The sequence below is a fragment of the Bos indicus x Bos taurus genome, chromosome 16 (genome assembly GCF_003369695.1).
Source record: "Bos indicus x Bos taurus breed Angus x Brahman F1 hybrid chromosome 16, Bos_hybrid_MaternalHap_v2.0, whole genome shotgun sequence".
NCBI classification, from domain to species: domain Eukaryota; kingdom Metazoa; phylum Chordata; class Mammalia; order Artiodactyla; family Bovidae; genus Bos; species Bos indicus x Bos taurus.
The window spans coordinates 38,716,468-38,731,975 of record NC_040091.1 but is presented as its reverse complement, the minus strand read 5'-3'; the positions used below and the strand labels follow the sequence as shown (position 1 = coordinate 38,731,975).

Here is a 15,508-nt window from a genome sequence, read left to right as displayed (position 1 = left end):
CTCAGCTGGCATCAGCTAGAGTACTGCAATGAAAAAGTCTCATTTTGAGGTTCCTGAAGGATTGTGGGGACAGTATGTTTCCCATGAGGGGTGAATTTCTCGTCTACTTCACAAGAAGAGAGAGGAGGGGAATGAGGTATGATCCTCACTGATTAACAGGAAGTAGTAAAAGAACCATCAGGGGCTTAGAAGGGATAAGACTGAGAGACTTGATAAAAGGCTATAAGGAAAAAGCACACGATGTCCCTCCTGAAAAGAGTCCAATGCGTAAGAACATCTTTCCATGTCAATACTCAACAAAAAGTCCCCACTGCAACAAAGTTTATTAACATTCTGGTCAATAAGTCTCTTTTCTCAGCCATGCCAGTATTTGCATGATAAATACTTACTGAATAAATTAAGAAATGCAAATGAAATTACTATATAACTAAAATAACTAAGAGAATCAATTAAAAATATTTTAATCTGTCAAATATAGAGTAAGATGCTTAATTTAAAAATTAAAATTAAAAATAGCAGCTTTTACTCAGATCAGCAAAGAAGAGTTAGAAAATGTAATGGAATAAAACTATATTCAAACTACAAGAACAACAAAATAAATATAAATATCCTAACTAGAAAAGGATGGATGCTATATTTTTAGAATTTTACTAAAATAAAATTTGAGCAAATGAAAGGATATAGCATAGTCCCTGTATTGGAAAAAATAATGAATATTTTAAAGATACTGATTATTGTCATGGCGGGTGGGAGGGAGGCTCAAGAGGAAGGAGATATATGTATACTTACAGCTGGTTCACATTGTTGTACCATAGAAACTAACAGAACATTGCAATATAATTATACTCCAATTAAAAAATTAATTATTCTCTAAACGAATCTACTGAAGCTAAAATAATTCTAGTAGCAATAATTTTGTCTTTATAAAATTATTCTAAACTTTGACACAACAGAAAAGAACCCATAAATAATGGGGGGAGGACTATATCCCTGATAGATATTAAAGCAAATTATAAATCCGCTAAACATAAAACACTGTGGGGACTTCCCTGGCAGTCCAGTGGTTAAGACTCTGCATTTCTATTACAGGGGACCTGGATGAAGAACAAAGAGTCCACATGCTGCGTGGTGCAACACTGTAGTGTTGGCACAATGAAACTAATAAGATAGTCAGAAACAGGTTGCAATAAGAATAGAATATAAGATAAAGGAGACTGGGAAAAAATTATTTCTTCATACATGAAAATAAATTTCAGAACTAAGTGTTAAAAAAATATTTATGTATGGAAAGGAAAAAATTATGCTATTTACTTTTTGTTAAACATAAATGTTTATATTTACAGCCAAAAAGAGTAAACCTTCTATACATTAAAATTGATATAACCAAACTATAAATCACCAGAGAGGCAGAGACTTTGGTTAGCCATTGCTATATTTCCAGAACTTCAAATAATATCTGGTACATTGTAGATTTATAAGCAATTTACTTTTTTCCAAATGACATCATTTGAGTCTATTCCTTTGGATTAAACTTGGACTTTTTTTTACATTAAACAATGGCTTAAAATATCTACAATTTCTACCAAAAAGTTAGCTGAATTGTGATTTACCTGTTCAAAGAGTCATGTCCAACTGTTTGAGACCCCATGGACTGTAGCCTGCCAGGCTCCTCTGTTCATGGGATTTTCCAGGCAAGAATACGGGATTGGGTTGTCATTTCCTACTCCAGGGTTTTCCCAACCTAAGAATCAAACCTGCATCTTTTGAGTCTTCTGCATCAGCAGGCAAATTCTTTACCATTGCATCACTTGGGAAACCTTGAATTGATATAGGGATTGCATTCAATCTACTGATCAAATTGTAAAGTATTGCCATCTTATCATTAAGTCTTTCAATCAATTATCTAAATAATAGTTTGTAGTTTTCAGAGTATAAATTTTGCTCTTCTTTTGTTAAATACATTCCTAAGTAGTGTATCTTTTTTGATACTATTGTATATAGAATTATTTTCTTACTTTAATTTTTTGATTGTGCATTGCAAGTATATAAAAATACAGTTAATTTTTGTATCTTTATCTTGTGTCCTCTAACCTTGCAGAGCTAATTTATTAGTTCTAATAGTTTTTTAGTGATTTCCTTAAGAATTTCTATGTACTTGATTATACCATCTGCAAATAGAGGTAATTTTACTCTATCCTTTCCAATATGAATGTCTTTTATTTTTTCTCTTGCCCAACTGCCCTAGCTAGAACTTCCAGTACAACATTAAGTAGAAGTGACAATAGTAGATATCCTTGTCTTATTCCCAGTCTTAGAGGAAATGCATTCAATCTTTCACCATTAAGCATGATGTTAGCTGTGAGTTTTTCATACATGTCCTTGAGGAAGTTCCTTTGTATTCCTAATTTGACAAGTGTTCCATGACAGGGTGTAGGTTTCCTTTAATGCTTTTTTCTAAGCTTATTGAGATGATCCTGTAACTTCTGTGTTCATTCGATTGATGTGATACATTACTTGATTTTCATATATTAAATCAATCTTGCACTGCTAGGATAAAACAAACCAATTCTCACATTCACGTAGAATTTTAAAAGACTCAGGATAGCCAAAACAATCTTGAAAAAGGAAGAACAAAGTAGAAAAATTCATTCTCAGTTTGAAAACGTAATACAAAGTAAAGGTAATTAAGAAAGAATGAGGACTTTCCTGATGGTCCAGGGGTTAAGAATTCACCTGCCAAAGCAGGGGACATAGTTCAATCTCTGCTCCGGGAAGAATCCATCTACAGAGGGGATACTAAGCCCATGCACCACAACTACTGAAGCCTGCACACTCTAGAGCCCATGCTCTGCAACAAGAGAAGCCACCACAATGAGATGCCCATGCACTGCAACTAGAGAGCAGCCCCCACTTGCCACAACTAGAGATAGCTTGCATGCAGCAACAAAGACCCAGGGCATCTGAAAATAAATAAATTTTTTGAAAAAGGAGAAAGTATGGTACAGGCACAAATAGAGAGATATAGATCAACTGAATAGACTTGAAAGTCCAGAAATAAACCCATATATCTATGGCAAATTAATTTTCAATAAAGGAGCAAAAAAACATATAATGGAGAAAGAATAGTCTTTTCAACAAATGATGCTGAGACAATATACCTGCAGAAAATTAAGTTGAGTTCTTACTTTGTACAATATATAAAAATTAACTCAAAATGGATCAAAGGCCTAAGTGTAAGAACAAAACTATAAAATGGTTAGAAGAAAACGTAAGGGTAAATCTCCACAACTTTGGTTTTTTACTAATTATGAGACACCAACACTACAAGTGCTTCGATCTTAAACATTCAAAGAAATTGCTGGGAAAAGTAGCAAAATCCTCAAAAAAGAAATGGAGAAAGATAAAAATAGCCAATTCACAAAAGAAGAAATACAAATACCAAATAAATACACACACAAAAAAAATTCCACATCATTGGTTTAGTTCAGTTCAGTCACTCAGTCATGTCTGACTCTTTGGGACTCCGTGAACCGCAGCACACCAGCCCTCCCTGTCCATCACCAACTCCCAGAGTTCACCCAAACTCATGTCCATCAAGTTGGTGATGCCATCCAGCCATCTCATCCTCTGTCGTCCCCTTCTCTTTCTGCCCTCAATCCCTCCCAGCATCAGAGTCTTTTCCAGTGAGTCAACTCTCCGCATCAAGTGGCCAAAGTATTGGAGTTTCAGCTTTAGTTATCAGTCCTTCCAAAGAACACCCAGGACTGATCTCCTTTAGGATGGACTAATTGTACCTCCTTGCAGTCCAAAGGACTCTCAAGAGTCTTCTCCAACACCACAATTCAAAAGCATCAATTCTTCGGCACTCAGCTTTCTTCACAGTCCAACTCTCACATCCATACATGACCACTGGAAAAACCATAGCCTTGACTAGACAGACCTTTGTTGGCAAAGTAATGTCTCTGCTTTTTAATATGCTATCTAGGCTGGTCATAACTTTCCATCATTGGTTACAGAGAAACAAAAGATTAAAACAAAGCTCATTTGCCTATCAAATTATTATGGTGTTGAGAGGGGCAAAACAGTACGTTAGATACAAATTCATATATAGATATAAATATAGATACAAATATACCTGTGTTGTATGTATGTACTTAGTCACTCAGTCATGTCCAACTCTGTGACCCACTGGACTGTAGCCCCCCAGGCTCCTCTGTCCATGGGCATTCTCCGGGCAAGAATACTGGAGTGAGTTGCCATGCCCTCCTCCAGGGGATCTTCCCAATCCAGGGATAGAATAACACACACACCATGCATATTGATAAATGGAATATTGTGTGCCATATCAGTAAACAAAGGATGTCACAGTCATCAGCGATTGGCAGCTACCACCAGAGGGTGAACAGATGAGCCCTGAGGAAACTCAGGATGTGAAAACACAGGATATTCACCCCAGATAGCTGAGGTGCATGTCAAAGAAATGATTTCACTGAGCCCAGATCTTCCCATACATAGAAAAGCCCTAAATTCCTTAAACTTGAGATATCTAGTTTCCTTTTATTAACAGTAGTCTTTGTTCCTTCTACCTTCCCTTTGTTGCAAAATTCCTATGTATCATAGCTCCCCCCTTTCCTTGTTGGAGTAGTTATCTCAGGGATACTTGAAATGCTGTCTCTTGAGCTTGAAATAGCAAAAATTCCCACCAAAAAAATAATAACTCTTGTGGAGCTCTACACCAAGGTCATATGTGTGGGGAGCCCTGTACCAAGGTCACAGAACAAAAATCTCTGGAACTTCCAGCACCATAGAAACTGTTGCCATGAGCCTCAGAATCTAAACCAGCAGTTACCTGACCCTATATATTGGGTAAAATACTCACCCTATTACCCATCTTATAGCAACCTAACCAATCACCAAATGCCAACCTTCCGGTAGGAATTTTTTCTGTCCTCGGGCTATAAAAACTGGCTAATACCCCATGAAAGGGGTCGGTTCTCCCTTGAGCTGGCCTGCTGTTCTAACTGTCTCCCACTCTAATAAATTTTATTCTCCCCTCATTCTGCCTCAAGTTTGGAAATTCTTTTTCATCCCACTCACACACAAAGACAGCGTTCAACTGTTAGGTTGCGTGTGCATGTTTTTTTTTTTTTTTTTCCAGTCAACAACATGCATATTCAATGTGATCTTGGCAAGGCAGCAGAAAACACTGGCATGAATACGTTCAGTTCACTTGCTCAGTCGTGTCCAACTCTCTGCGACCCCATGGACTGCAGCACACCAGGCTACCCTGTCCATCAACAACTCCCAGAGCTTACTCAGACTCATCAACATGAGTCGGTAATGCCATCCAACCATCTCATACTCTGTCATTCCCTTCTACTCACAGCTTCAAATTTTCTCAGCATCAGGGTCTTTTTCAGTGAGTCAGTTCTTTGCATCAGCTGGCCAAAGTATTGAAGTTTCAGCTTCAGCATTGTCCTTCCAATGAATATTCAGGACTGATTTCCTTTAGAATAGACTGGTTGGATCTCCTTGCAGTCTAAGAGGCTCTAAAGAGTCTTCTCCAACACCACAGTTCAAAACCATCAATTCTTCTGTGCTCAGCTTTCTTTATAGTCCAACTCTCACATCCATACATGACTACTGGAAAAACCACAGCTTTGACTAGACAGACCTTTGTTGGCAAAGTAATGTCGCTGCTTTTTAATATGCTATCTAGGTTGGTCATAGCTTTTCTTCCAAGGAGCAACGTCTTTTAATTTCAAGTCTGCAGTCACCATCTGCAGTGATTTTGGAATCCCAAGAAATAAAATCTGTTACTCTTTCCACTGTTTCCCCATCTATTTGCCATGAAGTGATGGGACTGGATGCCATGATCTTAGTTTTCTGAATGTTGGACTTTAAGCCAACTTTTTCACTCTCCTCTTTCACTTTCATCAAGAGGATCTTTAGTTCTTCTTCACTTTCTGCCATAAAGGTGGTGTCATCTGCATATCTAGGTTATTGATATTTCTCCAGGCAATCTTGATCACAGCTTGTGCTTCATCCAGTCTGGCATTTCACATGATGTACTCTGCATAAAAGCTAAATAAGCAGGGTGACAATATACAGCCTTGATGTACTCCTTTCCCTATTTGGAACCAGTCTGTTGTTCCATGTCTAGTTCTAACTGTTGCTTCCTGACCTGCATACAGGTTTCTCAGGAGGCAGGTCAGGCATCCCTTTAAGAATTTTCTACAGTTTGTTGTGATCCATAGAAAGGCTTTGGCATAGTCAATAAAGCAAAAGTATATGTTTTTCTGGAACTCTCTTGCTTTTTTGATGATCCAGCAGATGTTGGCAATTTGATCTCTGGTTCCTCTGCTTTTTCTAAATCCAGCTTGAACATCTGGAAGTTCACCGTTCATGTACTGTTGAAACCTGGCTTGGAGAATTTTGAGCATGATTTTACTAGCATGTGAGATGAGTGCAATTGTACGGTAGTTTGAGCATTCTTTGGCATTGCCCTTCTTCAGGATTGGAATGAAAACTGACCTTTTCCAGTCCTGTGGCCACTGCTGAGTTTTCCAAATTTGCTGGCATATTGAGTGCAGCACTTTCACAGCATCATCTTTTAGGATTTGGAATACCTCAACTGGAATTCCATTACCTCCACTAGCTTTGTTCATAGTGATGGTTCCTAAGTGATGCCCACTTGACTTCCCATTCCAGGATGTCTGGCTTTAGGTAAGTGATCACACCATTATGTTATCTGGGTCATGAAGATCTTTTTTGTATATTTCTTCTGTGTATTCTTGCCACCTCTTTTTAATATCTTCTGCTTCTGTTAGGTCTACCATTTCTGTCCTTTATTGTGCCCATCTTTGCATGAAATGTTCCCTTGGTATCTCTAAGTTTCTTGAAGAGATCTCTAGTCTTTCCCATTATGTTGTTTTCCTCCATTTCTTTGCCTTGATCACTGAGGAAGGCCTTACCTCTCCTTGCTATTCTTTGGAAGAGTGGCATGAAGCGAGATCTTAGTTCCCTGCCCAGGAATTGAACCTGGGTAGCCTGTATGAAAACCAGGAATCCTAGCCACCAAACCAGCAAGGGCTAGCAGCTATAAGCCGTTTTTCCCTATATCTTTGCCCCCAGTGAAAAATGCATTTATCACAGAGGCAGAAACTGTAAATGCAGGTAAAACGTTTATTATTAGAGACACAGCACAACAAGTGGGGGAGCACATAGAAAAACAGTTTGTTTAGTTGAGATAGAGGCAAGGCAGAGACGCACATCTAGCGAAACGGTGTGGGAGACCCCCCTGCTGAGGAGGAGCACAGTAAACAGGCTGTTAGTCATTTCTATAAGGCAGTTTTTCCAGGTCTTTGTCTTCATTAGGTCACTTATCTGGTTTCTTTTACCACATGTGACATAACCTGGGACACTCCCCTGGGGTGCACACACACTCCTCAGTCAAGATGAATCTCAAAGTGAAGGCTTCTGAGAGAAGCAAGACTCATTATAGCCTGGAATTATCCTCTGACTTATTTCGGGGAGACTTTGTGCAAATGTGTAATGTCTCCCTTATCTTGTCACCCTGATTATTTAACTTATATGCAGAGTACATCATGCGAAATGCCGCATGATATCTGCATGCATATCTCAGATATGCAGATGATACCACCCTTATGGCAGAAAGAAGAGCCTCCTGATTAAAGAGGAGAATGGAAAAAGCTGGCTTAAAACTCAACATTCAGAAAACTAAGATCATGGCATCGGGCCCCATCACTTCATGGAAAATAGATGGGAAAACAATGGAAACAATGATAGACTTTATTTCTTGGGGTTCAAAAATCACTGCAGATGGTAACTGAAGCCATGTATAAAAAGATGCTTGCTCCTTGGATGAAAAGCTATGACCATCCTAGAAAGCATATTAAAAAACAGAGACATTACTTTGCCAACAAAGGTCCATCTAGTCAAAGCTATGATTTTTCCTGTAGTCATGTATGGATGTGAGAGTTGAACTATAAAAAAAGCTGAGTGCCGAGGAATTGATGCTTTTGAACTGTGGTGTTGGAGAAAACTCTTGAGAGTCCCTTGGACTGCAAGGAGATCCAACCATTCAATCCTAAAGGAAATCAGTCCTGAATATTCATTGGAAGGTCTGATGCTGAAGCTGAAGCTCCAATACTTTGGCCACGTGATGCAAAGAACTGACTCATTGGAAAAGACTTTGATGCTGGAAAATTGAAGGCATGAGGAGAAGGGGACAACAGAGGATCAGACGGTTGGATGGCATTGCCGACTCCATGGACATGAGTTTGAGCAAACTCCAGGAGTTGGTGATGGACAGGGAAGCCTGGCATGCTGCAGTCCATGGGGTTGCAAAGAGTCGGACATGGCTGAGCAACTGAGGAACTGAGCTGAACTGAACTCCCTTATCTTTTTTCTCAGAAGGGTCTTTGCCTCTCTTTGTCTTTGCCATGATTATTCCCTTGAGGTGTTAACAAGAGACAAAGACTGGCTATTTACCTTGTTTCTGCAGTTATATCCATTTTCGAGAGCAAATGGGATGCTGCTGCTAAGTCACTTCAGTCGTGTCCGACTCTGTGTGACCCCATAGATGGCAGCCCATGAGGCTGCCCCATCCCTGGGATTCTCCAGGCAAGAACACTGGAGTGGGTTGCCATTTCTTTCTCCAATGCATGAAAGTGAAAAGTGAAAGTGAAGTCACTCAGTCATGTCCGACTCTTAGCGACCCCATGGACTGCGGCCCACCAGGCTCCTCCATCCATGGGATTTTCCAGGCAAGAAGGCTGGTGTAAATTCCTCAACTGGAGTCTACCTATCTCTTGTCTTAGGAATTGCAAAGAGAAAGCTGGCTAATTGTGAATTTCCATCCTGGAGCTCGCCTATCTCTTGACTCAGAAAATGCAAAGAGGTGGCTGGCTGACTATAAATGTCCAACCTGGATCCTGTGTCTATGTCTTAACCTCAGATGGATATTAAATTACTTAAAAAAAAAAATTCCCAGACACACACACACACATAGGCGCAGGAAGGAAGCATACCAAAGGGGTATTAGAAGTTATGCCACACTGTAAAATTACAGATATATTACAATGAGAATAAATGTAATAAAAAGAATTTAAAAATCAATGAAAAAGGAAGTGTTTTAGAGAAACATATCAGCAGCTAATGATCACCAAAACATTTCTGCTGCTACGACCCAAAACCCAGCAATGAGAAAACAGGTACCACAGATACAGTCATCCATGTAGCAAATATCCTTTTCCGTTACCTGCTTTGGAAGTAATCAGCTGCAGCACTAGAGGCCTTCTAGTTACAATGCCTGACCCTCGAGGGAGAAAGTCCCTAAGAAAAAAAGAAAAAGAAAGAACAGATTAAGGCATTTAAAGGAATTCTCATCACTGATCAAATTACAAATCAAGATCCATGATTTTCAACCTTTCAATGCAAGATCCAACTTATAAAAGAGGTATTTGCAAAACAAAAAAGGAGGACTGGGTAAGGGTCCTTATACTGAATATTAACACACATGCATTATTATAATGACCTCACTGGAATATGTAATTCACTCATTTAGCTGGAATTAATTAATAAAAATTTGCCTTAGACTACTGTGTATTGTCAATTATTTTTTATTTTCAGAGAACATACATTTAGAAAAACATCTGATGTGGAAGTGGATCATTAAACTCTTTGGTAATTAAAAAATTCATTGCTTCATCCACCTTCAAGACTAATACTCACACCATCAAATACTGTCCATTTTAAGAGGTCATAAAGGCACATTAAACTGTATCTTCCAAATACATAAAATTTCTCCCCAAATACAGTCACACAAAATATGGGATTCAGTTCAGTTCAGTTGCTCAGTCATGTCCGACTCTTTGCAACCCCATGAACTGCAACACACCAAGCCTCCCTATCCATCACCAACTGCCAGAGTCTACCCAAACCCATGTCCATTGAGTCGGTGATGCCATCCAACCATCTCATCCTCTGTCGTCCCCTTCTCCTCCTGCCCTCAATCTTTTCCAGCATCAGGGTCTTCTCAAATGAGTCAGCTCTTTGCATCAGGTGGCCAAAGTATTGGAGTTCCACCTTCAACATCAGTCCTTTCAATGAACACCCAGGACTAATCTCCTTTAGGATGGACTAAGTAGAGATAAATGTTGGGTATGTAAGAAGTAACAGCAGAAAAAATACTGCAATTTGATTTTTTTGTTGTTTTCATTCCTGATAGGAGCTTATTAAAAAGGAGATTTTTTTCAAATAAACATTTTCTTTAAAATGGCATGCTAATATGCACTAGATCAATAAAACTACAGCAAAGAAAGTATTTTATAATTACATCTACACTGGCACATAACTCAGTACAGATTCTGCAATTTTAAAGAGAATTCATAAACGTGTCTATAACACTGATTTTAAACACACTTAGAATGCTTCACAACTTTTAGAAGAGTCATAATTTTAAAAATCACAAAATTCCATTCAAAATAAACTTAAGACCCAATGGCAATGGTTCCCAAAAAGTAGCTCCAGGACCACCAGAAAGTATTTTGACCACAGACACCCAGGATCCATCGGGAGAAGAAGCAGCATCGAGACTCTTTAACAAGCACCAGGGGACTGATGTTCACCATGGTTGGAGAACCACTGGCCTCGCAATAGGAAATGTTCCTGAACCATCTAGTGGGTAATAACAGCGTGGAATCTCTTCAAGAAAATTAGACATACCAAGGTAACATTTCATGCAAAGATGGGCACAATAAAGGGCAGAAATGGTAGGGACCTAAAGGAAGCAGAAGATATTAAGAAAAGGTGGCAAGAATACACAGAAGAAATATACAAAAAAGATCTTCACGACCCAGATAATCACAATGGTCTGATCACTCACCTAGAGCCAGACATCCTGGAATGGGAAGTCAAGTGGGCCTTACCAAGCATCACTATGAACAAAGCTAGTGGAGGTGATGAAATTCCAGTTGAGCTATTTCAATTCATAAAAGATGATGCTGTGAAAGTGCTGCACTCAATATGCCAGCAAATTGGGAAAACTCAGCAATGGCCACAGGACTGGAAAATGTCAGTTTTCATTCCAATCCCGAAGAAAGGCAATGCCAAAGAATGCTCAAACTAATGCACAATTGCACTCATCTCACATGCTTAAAGTAATGCTAAAAATTCTCCAAGCCAGGCTTCAACAGTACATGAACCATGAACTTCCAGATGTTCAAGCTGGATTTAGAAAAGGCAGAGGAACCAGAAATCAAATTGCCAGCATCAACTGGATCATCGAAAAAGAGAGAGAGTTCCAGAAAAACATCTATTTCTGCTTTATTGACTATGCCAAAGCCTTTGACTGTGTGGATCACAACAAACTGTAGAAAATTCTTCAAGAGATGGGACTACCAGACCACCTGACCTGCCTGCTGAGAAATCTGTATGCAGGTCAGGAACCAATAGTTAGAACTGGACATGGAACAACAGACTGGTTCCAAATAAGGAAAGAAGTACATCAAAGCTGTACATTGTCACCCTGTTTATTTAATTTATATGCAGAGTACATCATGAGAAACGCTGGACTGGATGAAGTACAAACTGGAATCAAGATTGCCAGGGGAAATATCAATAACCTCAGATATGCAGATGGCACCACCCTTATGGCAGAAAGCAAAGAAGAACTAAGGAGCCTCTTGATGAAAGTGAAAGAGGAGACTGAAAAAGTTTCCTTAAAACTCAACATTCAGCAAACTAAGATCATGGCATCTGATCCCATCACTTTATGGCAAATAGATGGGGAAACAGTGGAAACAGTGACAGACTTTATTTTGAGGGGCTCCATAATCACTACAAATGGTGACTGCAGCCATGAAATTAAAAGACACTTGCTCCTTGGAAGAAAAGCTATGACCAACCTAGACAGCATATTCAAAAGCAGAGACATTACTTTGCCAACAAAGGTCCATCTAGTCAAAGCTGTGGTTTTTCCAGTAGTCATGTATGGATATGAGATTTGAACTATAAAGAAAGCTGAGTGCTGAAGAATTGATGGTTTTGAACTGTGGTGTTGGAGATGACTCTTGAGGGTCCCTTGGACTGCAAAGAGATCAAAACAGTCCATCCTAAAGGAGATCAGTCTTGAATGTTCATTGGAAGGACTGATGCTGAGGCTGAACCTCCAATACTTTGGCCACCTGATGAGAAGAACTGACTGATTTGAAAAGACCCTGATGCTGGGAAATATTGAAGGCAGGAGGAGAAGGGGACAACAGAGGATAAGATAGCTGGATAGCATCACCGACTTGACAGACATGAGCTTGAGTAAACTCCGGGAGTGGTGATGGACAGGGAGGCCTGGCGTGCTGTAGTCGATGGGGTCGCAAAGAGTCGGACACGACTGAGTGACTGAACTGAACTGAATGGCCTGGAACTACTATCAGTTTTGTAGGAAATTTGGCAGAACACAGCCTCAACACAGATGGGATTTCAGTAAACAACAGCTTCTACAACCAGTAAAGGTCAGTGAGAAGACTGCAAAACCCAAGGCTTTAGCTCCACTGATACTTTAAAACAGGGCATTACAGGGATAAAATTGAGCAAAATTTCCTCCACTTACAACGAATTTATTTTGCAAGCACTAGTGTAAATTCTAACAGCCTCTTAGGTAGGTTAATGAATTTACTCCTTGACTCCAAAGGCTAAGTTTCATTTGGAATGTCACTGATGTGACTAAAATAGAGAATAGTGAAATTACAGATGTGTTTTACTCTTTAAAAAAATTCTACCAGAATAAATAATATTATTTATTATCAAAAAATTCACTGAAAAACTAAGAACTCCTAGAGAGATGCTGTGGCCATGGGTCTGTACTTAGGTGTATGAAATCTAATAGGAAGAGACATGCATGCACATAGGAAACCATTTAGAAGAGACCAGATAAAATACATTAGAGTTCAGAAATGAGAGACTAACATTGTTTTAAAAACATTTCAGTCAGTTCAGTTCAGTCACTAAGTCATGTCCGAATCTCTGCGGAGTTTCAGCTTCAGCATCGTCCTTCCAATGAACATTCAGGACTGATCTCCTTTAGGATGGACTGGTTGGATCTCCTTGCAGTCCAAGGGACTCTCAAGAGTCTTCTCCAACACCACAGTTCAAAAGCATCAATTCTTCGGTGCTCAGCTTTCTTTATAGTCCAACTCTCACATCCATACATGGCTACTGGAAAAACCACAGCTTTGACTAGATGGACCTTTGTTGGCAAAGTAATGTCTCTGCTTTTGAATATGCTGTCTAGGTTGGTCGCTTACTCCTTGGAAGGAAAGTTATGACCAACTTAGACAGCATATTAAAAATCAGAGACATTATTTTGTCAACAAGGGTTCGTCTACTCAAGGCTATGGTTTTTCCAGTAGCTATGTATGGATGTGAAAGTTGGACTATAAAGAAAGCTGAGCGCTGAAGAATTGATGCTTTTGAACTGTGGTGTTGGAGAAGACTCTTGAGAGTCCCTTGGACTGCAAGGAGATCCAACCAGTCCATCCTAAAGGTGATCAGTCCTGGGTGTTCATTGGAAGGACTGATATTGAAGCTGAAACTCCGATACTCTGGCCACCTGATGCGAAGAGCTGACTCATTGGAAAAGACCCTGATGCTGGGAAAGATTGAGGACAGGAGGAGAAAGGGACAACAAAGGATGAGATGGTTGGATGGCATCACTGACTCGATGGACATTGGGTTAGGGTGGACTCCGGGAGTTGGTGATGGACAGGGAGGCCTGCCATACTGCAGTTCATGGGTTCACAAAGAGTCAGACATGACTGAGAGACTGAAGTGAACTGAACTAGGTTGGGCATAGATTTTCTTCCAAAGAGGAAGTGTCTTTTAATTTCACAGCTGCAGTCACCATCTGCAGTGATTTTGGAGCCCCCAAAAATAAAGTCTGCCACTGTTTCCCCATCTATTTGCCATGAAGTGATAGGACCAGTTGCCATGATTTTAGTTTGCTGAATATTGAGTTTTAAGGAAACTTTTTCAGTCTCCTCTTTCACTTTCATCAAGAGGCTCTTTAGTTCTTCATCGCTTTCTGTCATAAGCGTGGTGTCACCCGCGTATCTGAGGTTATTGATATTTCTCCCCGCAATCTTAATTCTAGCTTGTGGGTCATCCAGCCTGGCATTTCATACAATGTACTTTGTGCATAAGTTAAGTAAGCAGGGTGACAATACACAGCTTTGACGTTCTCCTTTCCCTATTTGGAACCAGTCTGTTGTTCCACGTCCAGTTCTAACTGTTGCTTCTTGAGCTGCATACAGATTTCTCAGGAGGCAGGTCAGGTGGTCTGGTATGCCCATCTCTTTAAGAATTTTCTAGTTTGTTGTGATCCATACAGTCGAAGGCTTTGGCATAGTCAACAAAGCAAAAGTAGATGTTTTTCTGGAACTCTCTTGCTTTTCTGATGACCCAGCAGATGTTGACAATTTGATCTCTGGTTCCTCTGCCTTTTCTAAATCCAGCTTGAACATCTACAAGTTCATGGTTCACGTACTGCAGAAGCCTGTCTTGGAGAATTTTGAGCATTATTTTACTAGCATGTGAGATGAGTGCAATTGTGCAGTAGTTTGAACATTCTTTGGCATTGCCCTTCTTCAGGATTGGAATGAAAACTGACGTTTTCCAGTCCTGTGGCCACTGCTGAGTTTTCCAAATTTGCTGGCATGTTGAGTGCAGCACTTTCACAGCGTCATCTTTTAGGATTTGAAATAGCTCAACTGGAATTCCATCACCTCCACTAACTTTGTTCATAGTGATGCTTCCTAAGTGATGCCCACTTGACTTCCCATTCCAGGATGTCTGGCTCTAGGTAAGTGATCACACCATCGTGGTTATTTGAGTCATGAAGATCTTTTTTGTACAGTTCTTCTGTGTATTCTTCCACCTCTTCTTAACATCTTCTGCTTCTGTTAGATCCATATCATTTCTGTTCTTTATTGTGTCCATCTTTGCATGAAATGTTCCCTTTGTTTTCCGTAATTTTCTTGAAGAGATCTCTAGTCTTTCCATTCTGTTGTTTTCCTCTATTTCTTTGCACTGATCATTAAGAAAGGCTTTCTTATCTCTCCTTGCTATTCTTTGGAACTCTGTATTCAAATGGGTATATCTTTCCTTTTCTCCTTTGCCTTTAGTTCAGTTGCTCAGTCATGTCCGCTGCGACTCCATGAACCACAGCACGCCAAGCCTCCCTGTCCATCACCAACTCCCAGAGTCCACCCAAACCCATGTCCATCGAGTTGGTGATGTCGTCCAACCATCTCATCCTCTGTCGTCCCCTTCTCCTCCTGCCCCCAATCCCTCCCAACATCAGAGTCTTTTCCAATGAGTCAACTCTTCGCATCAGGTGGCCAAAGTACTGGAGTTTCAGCTTTAGCATCATTCCTTCCAAATAAATCCCAGGGCTGATCTCCTTCAGAATGGACTGGTTGGATCTCCTTGC

The 15,508-nt window shown here is 39.9% G+C and overlaps 1 protein-coding gene across 11 annotated transcripts in view; it reads right to left on the bottom strand.

Moving 5' to 3' along the window:
- The window catches only part of DNM3 (dynamin 3), a 649,041-nt gene that overhangs the window by 516,586 nt on the left and 116,947 nt on the right, over positions 1–15,508 (bottom strand). For all 11 annotated transcript variants that reach the window (XM_027564824.1, XM_027564820.1, XM_027564823.1 and 8 more), the window contains exon 2: positions 9,284–9,357. In XM_027564824.1, the coding sequence (XP_027420625.1) occupies positions 9,284–9,357 (74 nt within the window). The remainder of the gene's footprint in view (positions 1–9,283; positions 9,358–15,508) is intronic.